Below are 20604 nucleotides of genomic sequence, written 5' to 3'. Positions count from 1 at the left end.
CAGCCTATGTCGGTGTTTCAGCAGGCGTAGGAAGAACAACGGTACAACCTATTCCTCCTAGAAATCGACAGCGAACGCGCGAGCGAGGCAGTCGTGGCAGGCATGGCCGGACGAACCACAACTTTGTCACAGAGCAGTGTGCCATCTACTGCCCATGCTCAAGCCGCCGCTCGCCAGGAAGCGATCGCCACGGAGGCGCAGTTGCAGATGATCGCGGACGAGAACAACATCAGTTGCGCCTCCTACACGCCGCTGACAAACTTTCATGCGGTCCGGTGGGAGTGGGACGACGACAGGGCGGCACCAACATTTCCATCTTGGACCTCATGTTCACCGGCGACGGGCAAGGCGCGGACTTCTACGAGGATGAGTAGCGCATGGGAGGCGGCAAGGCCTTGTGTGTCATGTGTGCCAGTCCGTCTCCCATGTTCTACACTTCCTCGCCGAAGACCGCAACTTCACTTCATCGGTCTTATCATTGGTGCTCATAGAGACGGCAGATGGAGGACGGCAAGGGCTTGGACGCCGGCCGCCGCCTTAGTATAGGTTTAGGGCCAGAACGTTTTTTTCCTTTCTAATGTTTGAAATGTAATGAAAATTTATCGTGTTTGCATGAATGTTGTCCAGTTTATTGAAATTCGCCATGTTTGCATGAATTTCATCCCGTTAATTCAATTAGGTTTTGAAATGTATGCCAACCGCGTTGAATGACGGTCTCAGACATCAGTATCGGTGAACTGGTCCTTTGTTTGCGGACACGAAGCAAATTGGCGAGTTAACGTTAGAGATGCCCTAATAAAACTGTTGATATTTGTTTATACTTGAGCTCAGCGAATGTTTCCAACACGTGCTAGAGCCACCGGCCATGAGCAGTAAAGACAAACAACAAAAGGTTAGGATGGTGTGCAGTGAGCAAATCACATGAGCATCGAGATCCAGTGGCCTCACGAGCTGAACATTCTTGATAAGAACACAGAATTACAGACCGATGCGCGGTCAAAAGCTGTTTACGGGTGACTTTTACTCGTAATCACCACCTAATCCGCGCACAGTAGATCAAATCAAACCGAAAAGTTCATTCTGCACCCGAGCTCATATGCTCCCGCATGAACAGTAAAATCGAAAAAAATCGAAAAAAATTCAAAAAATTCCAAAATTTTTTTGAGAGAAACATTGACAAAAGTTCTAAGTGCCTGCAAAAATTCATCATGAAATCACATTCCTGTGAGGCGTGGCAAAAAAAACAAATTCAGCGCTTCAAAATGCATTTGAAAGTAGCTTTTTCAGAGTACTATTTTTGTTTTTTTTGCCACGCCTTCTAGGAATGTGATTTCATGACGAATTTTTGCAGGCACTTAGAACTTTTGTCAATGTTTCTCTAAAAAAAATTTAGAATTTTTAAAAAAAATTTGATTTTTTTTCGATTTTACTGTTCATGCGGGAGCATATGAGCTCGGGTGCAGATTAGCCGCGTCCCAAACAAACGCGCTATTCACACCCGTGTCCCCGCCTGGCTACCTAACGGGCAGGGCTACCAGCTCAGTGAGTGACCACACTGACCAAGCCAGAGTGAAGTGGGCACTGAGCAGTGAGCACAGGGCGGGTGCTTGCTTGCTTGCCGAAGCAGAGCGAGGAAGGAGCAATGGGGGTCCGGTCGGCGGCCACGAAGCTGCACATCCCCCCCGCCCACTCCGCCGCCCGGCGCTCCTTCTTCCTGCCGCTCGCCGCCGTCGCCCTCCTCTGCTCCGCCTCCTACCTCCTGGGCGCCTGGCACCACGGCGGCGGCTTCTCCCCTTCCTCCCCCTCCCGCTCCGTCACCATTGCCACCGACATCTCCTGCACCACCACCACCCTCACCCCCTCCACCACCACCGCCGCCGCCGCTCAGTCCCTCGACTTCTCCGCGCACCACGCGGCGGCGGTCGACGCCGTGGCGTCCAGGGCCGCGTCCTCCGCGTCCTCGGCGCCGCGGAGGTACCCGGCGTGCCCGGCCGAGTACTCGGAGTACACGCCGTGCGAGGACGTGAAGCGGTCGCTGCGCTACCCGCGGGACCGGCTGGTGTACCGGGAGCGGCACTGCCCCTCGGGGCGCGAGCGGCTGCGGTGCCTGGTGCCGGCGCCCGCCGGGTACCGCAACCCGTTCCCGTGGCCGGCCAGCCGCGACGTCGCGTGGTTCGCCAACGTGCCGCACAAGGAGCTCACCGTGGAGAAGGCGGTGCAGAACTGGATCCGCGTGGACGGGGACAAGCTCCGGTTCCCCGGCGGCGGGACCATGTTCCCGCACGGCGCCGACGCCTACATCGACGACATTGGGAAGCTCATCCCGCTCCACGATGGCTCCATCCGCACCGCGCTCGACACCGGCTGCGGGGTAAGTTACCAAGCTTCTTAATCTTAATTATCTCTAATTGCTTAACTAGGTTTAGGATGGATTGCTTGCTCGAAACCGGCTTAGTTCTTGTGGTAGTATTACTGCATCTTAGTGAGAAATGGAAACGCGAACATTTCTTGCTCAACCGAGGTCAAAACAGGTCTGTCAGATACTCTCAGATAGTAGCAGTACTAGAGAGAACAAACTGCAGAATGTTGAAAACATATTACATGGGGTGAATTAATTAGTAATAACACATTTGTTATATTTTTCATCATTTGAATTGGTGAAATTCTCACCTAACTGTGAATTATGCAACTATGAACTACAACTAGTAGAATTGAAACAGCACGAGTGGACTGTAAAATCTGCTATTCACTTGACTGGTCAGAACTCAGCTGTCACTCATTAAAAAAGCTTGACTTGTCACTTTTCAGCCGGTGCCACAAAATTATTGACAAAAATATCGTGGCCTTTTTTCAACGAATGCACAGTAGCACAATTATGGGTACTGCCAGCCTGCACCTGTGACACCGTTCAAGTGTCGTCTATCTTTTCAGTAACGTTTGCAGGGTAACCTTTTTTTGCGATCAAATGTACTGCGTTCACGTGCATTCGCTGATCCGCATAGGGCTGGATTTTAGTACCACTTGCCTGCACGAATGCCGACCTGCTATCTGAACCCTGAAGTAATTCCGTAGGAAGAAACTTTCCACTTTGGACCTCAGAACAAGCCAACCGTGGTGGTAGTACGTAGCATGGGAATGGCGGAAATGGCACGTAGTAGTAGTAGTGTAGTGGTAGCATTCCTCTCCGATGTCTGATGCGTGGTGAGCGGGCTGTGCAGGTGGCGAGCTGGGGCGCGTACCTGCTGTCCCGGGACATCCTGGCCATGTCCTTCGCGCCGCGGGACTCGCACGAGGCGCAGGTGCAGTTCGCGCTGGAGCGCGGCGTCCCCGCCATGATCGGCGTCCTCGCTTCCAACCGCCTCACCTACCCGGCCCGCGCCTTCGACATGGCGCACTGCTCCCGCTGCCTCATCCCCTGGCACCTCTACGGTACGCCCACCGTCATCTCTTCACCGAAACGCAATTCCATTCCACCCCTGGTCACTCAGCTCAGGCATGCGCTGTGAAAAAACGTGCAGATGGATTGTACCTGATCGAGTTGGACCGTGTCCTGCGCCCCGGCGGGTACTGGATCCTGTCCGGGCCGCCCATCAACTGGAAGAAGTACTGGAAGGGGTGGGAGAGGAGCAAGGAGGACCTCAACGCCGAGCAGGAGGCGATCGAGGCGGTCGCCCGGAGCCTCTGCTGGAAGAAGATCAAGGAGGCCGGCGACATCGCCGTCTGGCAGAAACCCGCCAACCACGCCGGCTGCAAGGCCTCCCGCAAGGCCGCCAAGTCGCCGCCGTTCTGCTCCAAGAAAAATGCCGACGCAGCGTGGTAATTATCACAGGACCACATCGAGTCATTAACATTAACTTACCAGTTTCGTTGCTGTAATTGAGCTCTCATGGTAGGTACGACAAGATGGAGGCCTGCGTGACGCCACTGCCGGAGGTCTCGGACGCGAGCGAGGTGGCCGGCGGCGCGGTGAAGAAGTGGCCGCACAGGCTCACGGCCGTGCCGCCCAGGGTCTCCCGGGGCACGGTCAAGGGCGTGACGGCCAAGGCGTTCCAGCAGGACACGGAGCTGTGGAAGAAGCGGGTCCGCCACTACAAGGCGGTGATCAACCAGTTCGAGCAGAAAGGACGGTACCGCAACGTGCTCGACATGAACGCCCGCCTCGGCGGCTTCGCGGCGGCGCTGGCGAGCTACCCGCTGTGGGTCATGAACATGGTCCCGGCCGTGGCCAATTCCAGCGCACTCGGGGTGGTCTACGAGCGCGGCCTCATCGGAAGCTACCAGGACTGGTTAGTCCTCTACCACCGGGCACACCAGTCGTACCACTGCATGGCCCCTACCACAGTGATCACCAGCGGTGCGCCGGTGTCGGTGTCGGCGTCGTGGTCTCGCAACGTACGGTTTCTGATCTCGTTGCATCCATTAATTCACTGCAGGTGCGAGGGCACGTCCACCTATCCGCGGACCTACGATCTCATCCACGCCGACTCGGTCTTCACTCTGTACAAGAGCAGGTAACATACATACATAATCTGCATCAAAACTCCCCTGTAATGAACTTGCGTCAGTGTTCACCCTCTCTGACGACGGGCCGGCTTGCCACTCTGCAAGGTGTGAGATGGACACCATTCTGCTGGAGATGGACAGGGTCCTGAGGCCCGAGGGCACGGTGATCATCAGAGACGACGTGGACATGCTGGTGAAGGTCAAGAGCGTCGCCGACCGGATGAGGTGGGACAGCCAGATCGTCGACCACGAAGACGGCCCGCTCGTCCGGGAGAAGATCCTCCTGGTTGCCAAGACGTATTGGACTGCCAAGAACCAATAGCACCAGTGGAGTATAGCATCTATATAGTATTGCTCATAAGCACATTGCTCGGAAGATCTCAAAGTTGGATCGCCATTTGTTGTAGCTCCATGAACTGCCTATTTTATGCTCTTTATTTATGTCTTTATATAGGAAATTCGTCTCCAAGTAAGCTGTAAAACACGGCATAATTTGTATGTGTCACTTGATCGCTAAATTGCATCAAGTGATTAATAGAAGTACTGTTTGCGAGTTACTCCCTCTGTATCAAGATATAAGATGTTTCTTGATACTATGACTGTTAAAAAACGTCTTATATTTTGATACGGGGGAGTATTTAAAATCCAGCTTGGCTATGTCTTCAGAAAAGTTAACTGATGAGCAACACTGGATTCAGGATTTATTCATAGCCAACTTAGGCTTTCAGATCTCGCAACTGTGTGAGGCTATATGCCTTTTTTCTTCTTCAGATCTCGCAACTGTATGAGGCTACATGCTTAGGATGCCCGACCGGCGACAAAATGGGGACCGTCTCAGAAGCGCTAGGGGGGATAATGGGGTCATGAATTGAATTGATACAGACATATTGACAGGGCAGGAGGCCTCTCTAAAGTCTAAAGAGTCTGATCTGAAACTTTCCCATTGGCCCATACTGCATGCCCACATATTTTGGACAGTACGGAGGAGTGTCCAAACACTCGCAGCTAACAGTTGTAACAGCAAGGCCAACAGTTTCGCGGTACATGAACAGGTTAATTTGTTCAGTCCTGATTTGGACTGCTTTTACTGCCTGGTGATTGAAATTTTTTTTTTGAAACGAGTGATTGAAATTTTATTATCCTGGGCTGCTTTTCTTGGGCCCGTGGATCCTTGTTGAGTAGGCTGGCATGTTGTAAGCCTGACCTCCCGATTCGGCCCATTTTGAATGTGAAAAACTTCACATTTTGAAAACCGGATGATGCGCAGGTGGGGATTCTTTTTTTGTTCTGTAGCGGCAAGAGTAAAAGTATTTGCATAAAAAAATTCCACCTGCACAATGACTCAGTGGCTGGCAAGCACTGCGGGGGCGTGCTGAAGGCGATCAAGGCTCTTCACTCGTTAATTAAGACCCTGTTCGGAGACCTGCCACTCCACCATTCCGTTTCCAAAGCTGGAGTTAAAAAACACGGAGCTGGGAAACAATGCTCCGCAGCTCCTCGTAATTTTAGGAGCTGGAATGACTTTGAACAGGGCCTAAGACTTTGTTGGCTCAGAGAGCTGCGTACGCGGTGCGGCGGCCTGCCGATTTGCCTTGCATTTCTGCCCGGTTTTCGACTGTAATTGCAAACTGAGGTTTTCAGTGGGTGTGGCGTCTGTTACAAGATTTTGTGGCTTTATATGAAACACCAGGCGAAAGTCTTTGGGTCTAAGAGGAGCATAGCATATGAACCACCAGCAAGTTGAGACATTTTCTTGTTGCTTCAAGCTAGTGTCCATGCATTCGCATGTATCCGAGGTTTGCCTTGACCAGTCTATCGACAAAACCCAACTGCAATTCTTGTCAGGTCATTGCCTTTGGAAACATGGCACCTCTCAACTTGCACCTCGGTTGCCCTTTCAGAAAGGGAACGAGATGGGCCGCTGGCTGCTGCTACCTGCGAGCGATGCCAGCCAATCAAACAGAATAAGAAAATTAGCCCGAAATCCCTGAAATATCAACTTTTTGGCGGTTCATAGGCACGAGCGCTGTCTGCATGTCTGTGCTAGGAGTCATAGGTGACAACTCATGCAAACCAAGTAGTGTATGTTCTAGGATTCTACGGTAACTAGCAATCAGCATAATCTCTCCAAACTGCCAACTCGACAGTTACGGACATTCAGACAGTATAACATGGTCTGTCATATTCATGTGAGTTCAGCGCGGACTGGCATATGGACAATTGTAACTTCATCGATGTATGCAAGGGCAAAGAACAATTTAGTTGCTAGGAATGGTAAGTGATACAGTAGTATTTACTACACTAACACAACGTCAGTCTTGTCTTGCGTTTGGTTAGCAACATCAACATTTCTTTTGAGTAAATTCTGCCTTTTCCCCCCTTAGTTGTGATCTTGCTGCAACGCCTATCATGTCTAAGAATTTTGTCAATTAAGTAGTGACTCTGTGACGGGGTTGTACTTAATTTTACTATTTTACCCAAGCTGACAGGGTGGACCCATGTGTCAATGATGATGGGTCGAACGACTAGCTGGACAACTCAGTCTCAGTATGACACATGAGCAATGTGGTGAGCTAGTTATACCTGAACGGCAACAGTTTCATTCGGGTTTGACTGAATATGATCAAGTTTGACATCATTTTATATTGCCTATTTTTCGCGGGGAATTTTGTATTGCCTCTAACGAATACGCGTTGGAATTTTCCGCCCAAATGGATCTAGTAGCTTCTTAGTTCGGTAAAGTAACAAAATGGTAGAAATTATCACAGTGTCACAACTAAGGGGTAAACTATTGTCACTCGATCGTAGCTAGGCAGTAAAAATGCAACTAATTTTTGTAGGAAAAACCATTGCACTCGTATTTATGAAAACCTAACGCGGGCGCTTCCGTGAAATCATCTGGACTTTATGGTCAAAACGATATAACCACTTCAAAGAATCCAATAAGACAGTCAAAAGATCTATGTCTGAAATGTGTTGTGTTCGCCAAGCAAAAGAACAGAGAAGTGCTTTTCAAGAAATAACAGGACATAGGCGCAGTTTCACGTGTACCTACCTATCTTTATTTCACCTTTACCACCATTTGTCCCTTCCAATTTTATTCTCATACCCTGAGCAACATGCCAATTGTTTACTGCACGTTGAGTAACATATAACCTTCTCTAAGAAGCTTATATCAGACTGACCGATGATCTTAGTGATCTCTGTGAGTGGGTTAACTTTTAGGTTTATGCTACGTAAGCTCAGTCAACAGTTAGCCACAACGCAGCACCATAGGCAAAAAAGGAAAATAATTTATCGGTGTGCGGTGTATGTATGTCTGGTTATGAAAACTAGGCATCCCGTGCCGGTGTATCCTGTGCTTATGGTTTGAATCCTGTCAGGACCGAATTTCTTGTGCTTCATCTGAATGGGCTTCTTATGTAAAAATATGCACTTGGTGCTAGTGCCTATGGATCTCATTTTTATGTATACCCAGTTTCTAAGCTGAGATGTTGCACGCGTGATAAGCCTTCGGGTAGAGAACGGGGCATCGACCCATTGGCTGAGCAGCTGCGGTAGCTGCCAGCCCGCCAGGGTTCGAGCCTCAGCTCTAGCGCGCGGCGCTCGCGGAGTATCTACAAAAAAAAGCCAGCAAGAGTTAGAGCATTTACAGCCGGATGCCCCAAATCCACCTCAAACGTCTATGCGGATGATCCGATCACTGACTGGTCACAAAAAATCGGTCCAGATGGGCGCCTCAAACGGGTCTCAAATGCCAGGCTGATCGGTATCCCTCATATCCAACCCAAATATGGAATGGATATGGGGGTGCTCGGACGCGTCCGCCATGTCAGACCCGGCCCACACTGGCCCACCCGACCCCACATATATTCCTCCCCATCCGCTTGCCGAACCAAACCCGAGCCACTTCACTCCACTCCGCTCCACTCCCCTCCGCCACCCAAGCTCCCGTTCAGCGATCCCGGCCGTCTCCAGCACAGTGGGCAGCGGATCCGAATCTTTCACCCAGGGCCGGTCCTGAGATTTCGGGGGTCTAGAGCGAAAGCTAGACTCAAATGCCCTTAACATACACATAAAAAAATTGTATGAAATATGTTGAATTGTCAGCTAAATGAAATACACTATTTTTTATATATTACTATATTCTTTACGAATATGTTCCATAGTACAGAAGTAAAGTGTGTTAGTATTTAGTTGTGTGAAGCGTCGTAGTAAAAACAAATACCTCATCAGGACTAACAAATGATTTAAATACTCATAATCATAGTCATGTTGTTATCATTCATGTTGATGTCAACACATGTATAGCCGTCGTCTTATCGACTGAGATTAGCAAATATCAGTAGGTCGCCAAACTCAAAATTCATAACCCAAACAATGTATAGCGATGTTGTTATCATCCATGTTGATGTCAACACATGGATATGGGAGTAGCGGCTAGCAGAAGGAAATCAGGGAAAATGACGGGCGCTCATTTGCAAACTAGCGAGTACTCACTCCCTCCGGTGAAAAATACATATAGAAATTTTAAGAAAAAATATAAAGTGGAGCAAAAAATGTATTGAAAAGGCAAGCTACCATCTTTCTTCTCTTTAATTACTCAACTCTCAATAAGCTAAGTGCATGTAGAAATTAAGAAAATCATGTGTACAATGTTATTGGTCTTGATTACCGTATGATAAGAGAGAAAAATATTTTTTTTCTACTTTAAAGTGCATTGAAAGATAGGAGTACACTTTTTTGTGGATACATTTTAAAGTCAAATACACACTCTTTATGGAACGGAGGGAGTAGATGACACCCTTCTTTTTCTGAATTTGGCAGTAGATGATACATGGGCGCTAGGCTTCTAGAAAAGCAGAACACATACCTAGGGGCCCCTCCAAACGGGGGGCCCGGGGCGGCCGCCCCGTTCGCACTCCCTCACGGTCGGGCCTGCCTTCACCTCCAGATCCTTCGATAACATGCTCATCCCATGCGACCCAGAGGAGGAGATGGCCGTCTGGTTTGCGCTCCGCCGCTTTCGGAAGGAGGTCCGTGTGAGGCAGCGTTCGGACTCCTCTGTCGGGAATCTATTGAGTCTGTTCAAATGACGCAAGGATCCAACGCTAGGCGAGCCATCGATGCCTCACCGGAGGCGGTGCCGTCCGTCTGGCGTCCGAACACGGTGGCGGATGTGCAACCCCTTCATTGGCGCGCCAAGGTCATGGGCGCCACTATAGGCATCGTCTGACGCAAACATGGCACGGCATGCCGTGCGAGGCAGCGGACGCGGGAGGCGGCAGCAACCCTCGCGGCGGTGGACGTCGGCGAGGCGGAGTTGCATTCTCTAGTGCCCCGTATGGTGCACGAGTTCGGGCGCCGCAACTGCGTCATGCTGCATGTCGCCGGCTCGTCCCAGGATGGATCCATCATCGATCTGACATCCACCGGCACCATTCAGGTTCCAGGCTCTGACGATGAAGAGTAGGGCATGAAAGACGGCGACGCCTTGAGTCCCATGAGCCAGCTCGTGTCCCATGCACTACTCTACCTTGCCGACGACCGGACCAACACTCTGTGGAGCGTAGCCAGTCGCCGGACATGGGCACGACAGAACCGCCCGCTCAAAGATTTGTTTACATAGCAAGTAATAATATGGATTTGAGATTTCTAATTTGAGGTATCCGGTTGTGAATCAAATATTTAAGACATGACTGGTCACTGTCCGCGGATGCGTCCGCTCACGTCCGCGTGAGGGGTCTGATTTGCCAAGTCCAGTTGTAAATGCTCTTAGGGCATCTCCAAGGAAGACCTGTAAAACGCCGGTATATGTCCGACCGGACACATTTCTTCACTTTGGCAATCCAATGGAGATCTGTATCAGTCCGCGAAACTATCCGGACGTCTAAATTCCGGTATTTGGAGACAAATGTGAGGGAGATTTGCCATAGTTCAGACATGCAATTGACCAATCATATGCATGGTCTCTCTCTTCTCTCTCTCCTCCCATCGGCACATATATGGTCCCCCTCTTCTCTGTCCTCTCAACCCACAAATATTCCACCATATGCATGGTCTCCATCTACTTTTTTTCCTCATAGCTGCAATTAGCGTTGGATTGCTCTCACCCGTATTATGTCCACGAAACCACGTCCGGATATAAAAACAAACTCGTACGAGAAATTTACAGGTCTACGTTGAAGATGCCCTTAACCCTTGGTTGGTCTCATTTTGATAAGCCTTCGGATACAGTGTTGAGGCATGCATGCATGCATGCACGTGGACGCATACGTTCGTATGAAGATGGCATTTGTGTGGTGCCGTGAAGTGCAGGCAGATATACGCATCCTGGTATGGTGGTTCTCAAAAGAAAAGGGAAAAAAGCTCATCGGCTGAGGCGTTTAACTTGGTACTTTGACCGGTCCGTAACCGATCGAGGCTAGAGAGGTCTGACTTTGACCGCTTGGATGGACACCTATCGACGCGGCTAAGCAAACGGATGGCGTATCCAGTGACACCCGAGAACAAGAACGCAGCTTGTGCATTGATGTAATTAATCGAAATGGTCGTCTATTTGATAATCGTCTTTTTTCAGAGTAACACCTTCCTTAGATATCTCGCATGTCCAACACGCACTCCCGAAACGCCCGTAAACATTCGGAGACGCTACACGGTACCATATAGATCCACGGAAGCGCCTGGTTCTGCGAAATTTCGTGATTCGGGCGCCGCAAATTAGGGGAGCTTTACGGGCATCCAAACGGACACCACGACCATGACCACTAATTCCAAAACGCTTTTCGCGTGAAGCGGTCGCTGCATATTCATGTCGGTCAGGCCACTCCAGAGTGGACCGACTCCACAGGGCCTGCGACTAGACGAGTGGGCGACACCGTTTCAATACCGACACGGCGACCAAGAAGTCTACTTTCGTCGGTGCGCCGCATTGAAGCCGGTTGCCCATCTGTTCGCTTGGCCGCGCCTATTTGAGCACGGCTCCGGCGCCGTCCGCACCACACAGCACCACTCCTCTCTGCTCACTCTCTCATCGCCTCTTCGTCTCCACTCACCGCACATCCTGACATCTCCGATGCTCTCTGTCTTCACTCACCAGACATCTTCATCTCTCCGCTCACCGTACGATGCCAAAGTCATGGTTCTCCGGCCAGTAGGCGAACGGATTCGGTGTCCGGTTTGGGGTTTTGGAGATGCCCTTGGTACTTTTGTTGAGGCATCTTATTCCCGGGGCAAGGATAGAGGTTGGAGTTCCGGTACATCGAATATCTCCAAGATTTGGGCATAAGCCCGGATGATTCCCGCGTGTAAGTTATACACGCCCACCTTGCCCTCGTGACCTTATACCAACCAGTAGAAGATCTTTGTGAGATCTTAAACTAATCCATGGGTAACTGGTCAGAGGAAGGGAATCCACGGAACAAGAATAAGGTGCAGAATAATGACAAGATTACGGCTATACAGGTGTGGATGTAATCTAAGAATTGCTTGCGCTTGGCATCGATCTATCTACTCTAGTTGACAAATTCTCTAGCTAGATGTCCAGATCTCTTCGCTCTTGGATTGATCTGTTGTCATCCTCAGACTGCGTATGGTCGTTGGGAAGCAATGACGCGATCAGCCTTTTCCCCCGACCGACCGATCGCCTCATGGCGATCTACACGAATATAACTCGTGGACTACGCTTCTCCGGCTCGAGTTAGCCAACCAGCCACGCGAAAAACGATGCATTTAAAGAACGGCGTCGATGGAGCTATGCAGATATGTACTCCACTACGGGAGCAGGAGCGAGACTTGTTTTCACTAGTGCCAACTTTCACAGAGATACTAGCTAGATACGTGCCAATCTCACTCGGTTAGCTGCTCAACTACACCACTCCAAGACCGATCTTCGCTCTTCGGTCGTGCCGGTGCCGGCCGTGTCACGGGTTCATACTTGCAGTCCGGTCGTGCGGAGCTGATCAATTCATTAATCATAATCAATGGGAGAGTTGCCGAAAACTAGCGCATCCCGGCCCCCGCGCCGCTCCTTCCCCGGGGCGACACGGGGGGCGGCCCCCCGTCCCCCGCAGCCTCCCCCTCTCCCCGGCTCTCTCTTCCTCGCCGTCGCCGGTGGCCTCCGGCAGGCAAAGCCTGTGCGAAGCCGGCGGCGGCGGGGCGCGCTCTCTGACTGCTGTCGCTCGGGAGAAGGGGATCTCGCGGGCGATAGGCAGCTGTCCGGCGCTCGGCCTCGGGGCGACGTCCTGGCGCGTGACGGAGGTGGTCTTCGGCGCATGATGAGGTGTTTGATCGTGGCGGTGGGCGCGCGGCCGCGGCCGCGGTCGCGGTCATTCGCGCTTGGACGGTCCCGATCTAGGACCTCGCGGGCGGCGGCTGGCGCGGACGGGCGGCCGGCGTTCGGCTTGGCGTCGGCTGCAGCCAGAGGTTGGGGCGTCGGGGCGGCGGCCTCGGTCCGGGCTCCGGCCGTGACCTGGGAGTGGACGGCGCGCCTGGTTGGGCCGGCTCTCGGCTCTGGATGTGAGCGCGGGGCGCAGATCCTTGGCCGGGCGCGACGGTGACTGCGCGCGGCGGGCGCGGTGGCTGGTGGGGCGCGACGGGCATGGCATCTCCGGAGCTCGAGGTGTGCTGCGGTGCAGGGCCTGCTCGTCTACCATGCTGCTTCGTTGGAGCTGCTCCAATCTGGATCTGGCCTTGATGGTTCTGATCTTGCTGCTGCTCCTTACGATGCGATGGTTGCTGCGGTGGTGGTGGTCACTATGGTGTTGCGTTGGTGGACGGCGGCTACGGCCAGGGGGTGGTGCGTGCCTGGGCGCGGTGGATCGTGGGATCCCGTGGCTAGGGTGAGGTCAGCCTTAGCAGGGGTGGTGATTGGTGGGCGGCGGTCGGTGGGGGTGGTGCTCTCCGGGAGAAATTCTTGCTCCGGTCTTCATCGGAGCCGGCGACGGCGGCGCCCGCGGGTGTCGTGATCTTTCTTGGAAGCGTCGCCGTGGAGGTGCTCCTCCCCACGGCTTTGGCTCCGAAGGAAAACCTCAGATCCGCTGGATCAGGCGATGGAGGCGTCTTCGCGTCTTTCTCCTCATTGGGGGCATCGTCTCGGAGCGGGCTACGACCGAGAGACTAGTGGATTGCGGCATCTTCGCCGTGGATGGTGGCATCTTCGCCGCGTGGTTTGCTGAGGCGGGGCGCTGGTTTCTGATTGGCAACGATGATGGCGTCGAGAGGAGCTCGGGTCGCGGCTTGGACTTCAGTAGTCGGTTCTTCCCGGCGTGTCCGAGGTGCTCTTCCGGTTTGCGGAGGGCACGGTCGGCGCAAGTCCTGCATATCTTCCTTGTGAGGCTCGCCGTCAAAGTCAGAGCTGTCGGTTGCTTGCGCGTGTGGCCATTTGGTGGCATTGCCGTCGGGGTTGTGTCCCATGTCGGTGGCCAAGATGGCCGGTGGTGCCCATGTCATGTGGGTTGGGTTGTATCGGTTTTAGCTCAGTTTTCCGTTAATTAACCGAACAATTCTCTTCTTCTTAATCAATAAAAATGACAAATATTTTGTCTCGTTTCAAAAAATAATCAATGAGAATTGATAGGACGGTGCAATACTCCTCCGCGAACGAGCACACGTGTATGCAATATGCATGCACGTACGTACGTAAGGAAGCTAAAGGTGCATGCATGAACATCTGGAGGAAGGCGACCCGGCCGGCCAGATCGACACGACGACCGTGTCGACCGACAAACATGCAGACGAAAATGGCGGCATGGATCTTAAGGGACGAGCACGTACGTACGTGCCCGTACGTGCGTGGAACCACTTGTCACGAACACACACACACACGCACACTTAAACCTGACGTGACAAGTTCACGCGTGATCGATCAATCAGTCGTCCGAACGACAGTGCGTATGACGTTCATGGAAGATTCCGCGATCCATGTCGATCTGCAATGCATGCGTATGCATGTATGCCAGCTGCTGTGCTTGATTCAGGGCTAGCACAAGTAGATTATTTGCATAAGATAGTCTGGAAGGAAAGAACATGTACCTACACTCTGCTGGTACAGTACGTACACCTAGCTGGGGGCTGTGGGTCTACCGCACTTGTGATCGCGACGTCTTACTAGATCGATGCATGCTCTGATGCTCACAGCAACAGGCCAAAAGCGATCGATAACAAAAACAAAGTGTTGACTCGCTGTCGATCGGCATTTGACAATTCTGGTGTGCCGGTGAATATTCTACCCTTTTCTTCTACTGTTCTACTGTGTACCCCGCCAGGTGTTCTTAGTTTCTTATCCACAGAGTTTACATGGGATCGACAGCCTAGCTAGTCTTGACACTTCACAAGTACGAGTATGATTTCTTCCTAATACAACAGACCTTCGCATTCCCACCGAACCGAACTGTTTGATCCCGTCGAACTAATTGCCATCTACATTGAACCTATAACTACTGTCCAACCAAAAAGGCAAAATGGGAAGACACGGCCACGCACGGACCATTTCTTTTAAACCTAAGTGCATAACTCAGTGTTTCGCCTAATCACCTAACAGATGCCAAGAGAACAACTCATGGTCTGGGGAACAGCCGGCAAATACATTGCTAGCTGTACATGCTTTTATCCTGAATGATGCTCACGGACAATGGTCGGTCAGACTGAAAGTGTTAACCACTCTGAAAAGTTCAGAACACAACAGCTTACCCCCTGTGGCGTGTAGCACAGTCGTCGGAACATAACACCACGGCAAACGAGAGCAGATCTTGCGCAAGCTTGAGGAAAGGGTTTTTCCGTCAAAAAGATACACACTTGGAAGGATTCTGCGGCAATAATTCTCCTCCTCCCAATTGTTTAAGTTCCTGCCTGGCAGCCTCCCGCGGCATTTCCGACGAGACCGCTATATAAAGAGATGCAATCTCCCAACTTAGCTCCCCGTGCTTGTTGCAGCCATATCTTGCGCTAGCTTCTCTTCTCTCTTCCCTCGGCGTGCACCGCCATTGCCCTAGACTTGATCTAATACGATCGATCGATACAGTAGTACTAGCTGACAGTCTTCTAGTCACAACTTGCAGTCGATGGAAGCACTATGGGTTGTTGCCTTGGCCATGGCCGTAGCATTCATCCTGTGGACGTACAGATGGAGCCACCCCAAGGCGAACGGGCGGCTGCCCCCGGGCTCCCTCGGCCTCCCTCTCCTCGGCGAGACCATGCAGTTCTTCGCTCCTAATCCTACCTGCGATGTCTCCCCCTTTGTCAAGGACAGGGTGAACAGGTAGGGCAATTAGCTAACCACGCAGAGCACTGTTATATTATGCACCACGGTACCAGCATCCAAACCCAATCAGTTCATGATCACATTGGACTACTGGAGTAAGTATGCATGAGACTGAGCTTGCTCTGACATTGATTGGGTGTGTGTGCATAGGTACGGTACCGTCTTCAAGACCAGCGTCGTCGGCCGGGCGATGGTGGTGTCGGCAGACCCGGACCTTAACCACTACGTGTTCCAGCAGGAGGGTAAGCTGTTCGAGAGCTGGTACCCGGCCACCTTCACCGAGATCTTTGGCCGCGACAACGTCGGCTCCCTGCACGGGTTCATGTACAAGTACCTCAAGACCCTCGTGCTCCGCCTGTACGGCCAGGAGAACCTCCGGGCGGTGCTCTTCGCCGACACGGACACTGCCTGCCGCGCCACCCTCGCCTCCTGGGCTAGCCAGCCGAGCGTCGAGCTCAAGGACGGCCTCTCCACCGTAAGACCATGCATGCTCTGTGCATGGAGTACCTGGTACTGCATGCGTTTAACATCATCAGATTAGAGACCATTGCTGATGTGCATCTCCTGTTTGTTACTTGTCCTAGATGATCTTCGACATAACCGCGAAGAAGCTGATCGGTTACGAGCCAACCAAGTCGTCCGAGAGCCTGAGGAAGAACTTCGTGGCCTTCATCCGGGGGCTTATCTCCTTCCCGGTGAACATCCCCGGCACAGCGTATCATGAGTGCATGAAGGTACGCACATGCGCATGCGAACAAAGCCACAAATGCTTCTTGACCGGCCTACGTAGTGCACAAAACTGCACATGCGTGTCAAGTCAAGATACGACCAGTCAAACGGCGGCTCTCACGGAGCCCACTCCGTTAAGCTTCTCTATTCTCTTCCTGGAACGCTTGACGGAGCTGCAATTGCATGTCTGTGCAGGGGAGAAGGAACGCCATGACTGTGCTCAAGAGGATGATGAGGGAGAGGATGGCGGACGAGGGGAGGCAGCCCGAGGACTTCCTCGACGTGATGATCGAGGAGCTGAGGAGGGAGAAGCCCGTCCTTACCGAGACCGTGGCCCTGGACCTCATGTTCGTGCTCCTCTTCGCGAGCTTCGAGACTACTGCCTTGGCCCTCACGCTAGGCATCAGGCTCATTACCGAGAACCCGAAGGTGCTCGAAGCGTTAACGGTTAGTACTTGTAGTATAAACTGCATGCGACTTTACGTCTATCGATCTCGATCGATGTTGTGTGCAGCGGCAAGAACTAGCTAGGCGAGCTACTTGTGCAAAATAACAATTGACGATATAATGCTCTTTGTGTGGTCAGGAGGAGCATGAGGCGATTGTTAGGGACAGGAAGGACCTGGATGCCGGCCTCACGTGGGCAGAGTACAAGTCCATGACCTTCACCTCTCAGGTGAGCCTAACCGGGACTACCTACCTAGCTAAGCTATGATGCAAATTGCACGGTTAAGAAATTAATTGACTCGATGTAACAGTGACTAATGAATGGCAGTTAGGGCTGCACTACGATAGTGGCAAAATATCTTCAAAAAACGATAGTGGCAAAGTTGATAACCCTGACAGACCAAATGCGATTGTGCAAGTAGCTTGCTTTGTGTTCCCTACCTGGGTGACCAAATGCATAGTCCATGAGAGAGAAGATATAACGTACTAGTTATCATCTTAATAACAAAAGTAAAAGAAACGAGATCTGAGGAAGAAATTAACGACACTAGACTACTTAGAACCTCTGAAGGACTGATGAAACTGACACCCCCACCTCTGTGCATCCTTTGTTCATGAAGGTCACGTTGGAGATAGCAAGGATAGCCAACATCGTGCCCGGGATTTTTCGTAAGGCCTTGCAAGACATTGAATTCAAAGGTACATTGAGTGAGTGGTGGATTCCATGCCATGTTTGAATAAAGACACTTTTTGGTTCATGGCGTGAGATTAAGAAATCTAATGCCTTTTGCATTCTCCTCCTTTGGGTGCAGGCTACACTATTCCAGCAGGGTGGGCAGTCATGGTGTGCCCTCCAGCAGTGCATCTAAATCCCGAAATTTATGAGGACCCATTGGCGTTTAACCCATGGAGGTGGCAGGTTTGTGCTCGTTCATCTTTATTTATGCAAACTGAAACCAGCTCATTTCATTTTGGAAGCGAACTCAACGTTGGGTTGCGGCGCACAAGCTGAATCTAACTTCCGGCATGGGCGGATGGCCCATCATCGACGGAGTGTCTCTGTGGGCAGCGAGTGGTAGCTTCAGGGTTTTGTTTGCTTGAACTTCCAAGGTTCCCAGTGCCATCCAAACAACTACAGCTATAAATCATACCATAAGTTTGTGGAGTCATACATCTAATCAAAATAAGCTACTCCGTATCATTTTTTTTATTAAAGCCAATAGCAACAGTCACTCAGTCAGGCCACTCAGTCAGTGACTCCATGCACTGCTTGAGTCTCTGAGTTTCTCCCGACTTATTACCAACTTGAAACGTTAAATAGAGTTTAGTAACTTGGAAGGATATATTAGAAGAGGAAGCAAAAGTGCGCTTGGTGTAGTGGTTATCTAATTAGCCAGCAATAGGGTTGCCAGAGAACCGCACGAGACATCGGAAAAACGTACCAAAATCATATATAGTGTAGAATTTTTACTGTATTTGCATGGGATCATGACTAGCTAGTAATGTACTCTAAGCAGGTCTGGGTTCTACGACTCCAATTCGCAATTCATCAATGTGGCAAGTTGTGCTATTTCAATACCTGCTTATTTGTGAAGCAAATACAGAAGTCGAGTTTCTGTTAGTGTATACAGGGGATGAACCTGAAAGTTTGGTAAGAAGAAGCGTTCAGTCCTCTGTATTGTGCTACGTGATTAGTCCACTTGCGCGCGGGCAAATCAGCTTCTAGAGCAGCATACCGTCAAATGATACTTAACCCTCGCTGTTCTGTTGATAAGGAACAGGTAGGAATAAAGAAAAGGATGCGGCCATGCTAGTGTCTCACAGCGGTAGAAGCAAATGGAAGCTAGATTAATATATATATATATATATATATATATATATATATATATATATATATATATATATATATATATATATATATATATCTGCTTACAGAAGCGTCCATGCACGCATGGCCTTCGTGAGCGAGAGTGCATATGAAAGTCATGTGTTGTGTTTACTTTTGGGTCTAGAGTCTTGACTCACCTATCTGTCTGAAGAAATAACACTTCCGGGTTTTACTTGGGCTGCAGGATAAGATGGAAATCACCGGTGGAACAAAGCATTTCATGGCGTTCGGCGGGGGTCTCCGGTTCTGCGTCGGAACCGACCTCAGCAAGGTCCTGATGGCGACCTTCATCCACTGCCTGGTGACAAAATACAGGTGCAGTTAGTCCCTTGTACACATGGTCACATATGGACACTGTTTCACTGAAAGAACTGTGAGGGTGAAATCGGCCTTTTCTAACCTTGAGTTTCGTCATTTCAGATGGAAGACGGTAAAAGGAGGTAACATAATGCGTACCCCAGGACTGAGCTTCCCAGATGGCTTTCACATTCAGCTCTTCCCTAAGAACTGACATCACATGTTTGTCGGCTCAGTCTGCCTGTTCGCAGCAAAAAGTCAAGAAATAACTATGTAAATGTGGTATATGTAGATTGTAAAGCACTCCTTGAGGTCGTTTTAGGGCACCTTTTTGGCTCATTGTTACTCTGGTAGTAGTATTGTAGTCACACCACAGAAATATTAGTCCTCTAGTCCAAGCAAAAGGTAATTGTTTTTTAAGGGGTTGTGTATGAATTAGGTAACATTGTCATTGTTACAATCACACAAGGCCAGTTCCATTCCAAAACGCAGTTCGGCGCTATCCCTTGCAACACTCCACCACACAACCCAAGCAAAAGGTAACTGTTGATTGTTTCCCATGATGGTAATTAGTCGTGCACATGATGTACGAGTCTACTCATATGTTGTGTATCTCTTATATTTGCACCATTATTGCAAATGAAAGTGAATAGTTATGTGTTTGGGTTTGTACTTGTACATGATTCTCAGCATCTGCTATTTTTTTTAGAAAACGCTGAATACGACGTTTCATTTTGTTGTGTGTGTGTGGGGGGATGGGCTCCTAGCCCAGTGGACAGGGAGCGGTGGTGTAACCTGGCCGATGCAGGTTCGAGCCTTGGCTCAGACATTGTTGTCTCACATTCTCCTCTTTATTAAAAATAAATAGGGGCTTCTCCCCCTTCTGGTCTAGTTTTTTTTTATTATCATTGAATTCCATTGTTATTAGAATATTCATTGACAGATAAAATATTGTTGACAAAACAATAAAAAGGAAATTTCTAAAATAATAGAAAACGAAACGAAGCAATGGGGTTTGGGGGGGGGGGGGGGGGACTCTTCTTCGTACTTTCTTTCCGCACTATTATATATAGTGAAGTAATGAAAAGAAAAAGGATACAACGTAGGCATATTTGCCACAACATGAAACACTCACACAAGTGAAAAAGGTCAAGGTTGATGACCTTGACCTTTATTATAAATTAGTAGGGGCTTCTCCCCCTTCTGGTCTAGTTTTTTTTTATTATCATTGAATTCCATTGTTATTAGAATATTCATTGACAGATAAAATATTATTGACAAAACAATAAAAAGGAAATTTCTAAAATAATAGAAAACGAAACAAAACAATGGGGTTTGGGGAGGGGACTCTTCGTACTTTCTTTCCGCACTATTATGAATAGTGACGTAATGAAAAGAAAAAGGATACAACGTAGGCATATTTGCCACAACATGAAACACTCACACAAGTGAAAAAGGTCAAGGTTGATGAAACCACAAC

General features: G+C 50.2%; 2 protein-coding genes across 2 annotated transcripts; both read left to right on the top strand.

The window, feature by feature from the left end:
• The first annotated feature begins 1536 nt into the window (after positions 1–1536).
• LOC125514092 (putative methyltransferase PMT15) lies at positions 1537–5043 on the top strand. The gene is made up of 6 exons (XM_048679349.2): positions 1537–2371; positions 3219–3429; positions 3519–3816; positions 3894–4286; positions 4434–4511; positions 4609–5043. The coding sequence occupies exons 1-6, from the start codon at positions 1643–1645 to the stop codon at positions 4823–4825; spliced, it is 1926 nt and encodes a 641-aa protein (XP_048535306.1). The 5' UTR covers positions 1537–1642; the 3' UTR covers positions 4826–5043.
• Positions 5044–15440: 10397 nt separating this feature from the next.
• On the top strand, positions 15441–19870 carry LOC125512313 (cytochrome P450 87A3). The gene is made up of 9 exons (XM_048677405.2): positions 15441–15760; positions 15914–16238; positions 16348–16497; positions 16688–16939; positions 17079–17168; positions 17560–17638; positions 17752–17858; positions 19012–19142; positions 19248–19870. Exons 1-9 carry the CDS (start codon positions 15564–15566, stop codon positions 19336–19338), a joined length of 1422 nt encoding a protein of 473 aa, XP_048533362.1. The 5' UTR covers positions 15441–15563; the 3' UTR covers positions 19339–19870.
• Positions 19871–20604: the final 734 nt, after the last annotated feature.

The sequence above is a fragment of the Triticum urartu genome, chromosome 6A (assembly GCF_056163025.1).
Source record: "Triticum urartu cultivar PI428250 chromosome 6A, HENAU_Tu73, whole genome shotgun sequence".
Taxonomy (NCBI): Eukaryota; Viridiplantae; Streptophyta; class Magnoliopsida; order Poales; family Poaceae; genus Triticum; species Triticum urartu.
The sequence above is the reverse complement of the archived record's forward strand: the minus strand, read 5'-3'. Positions and strand labels throughout refer to the sequence as shown.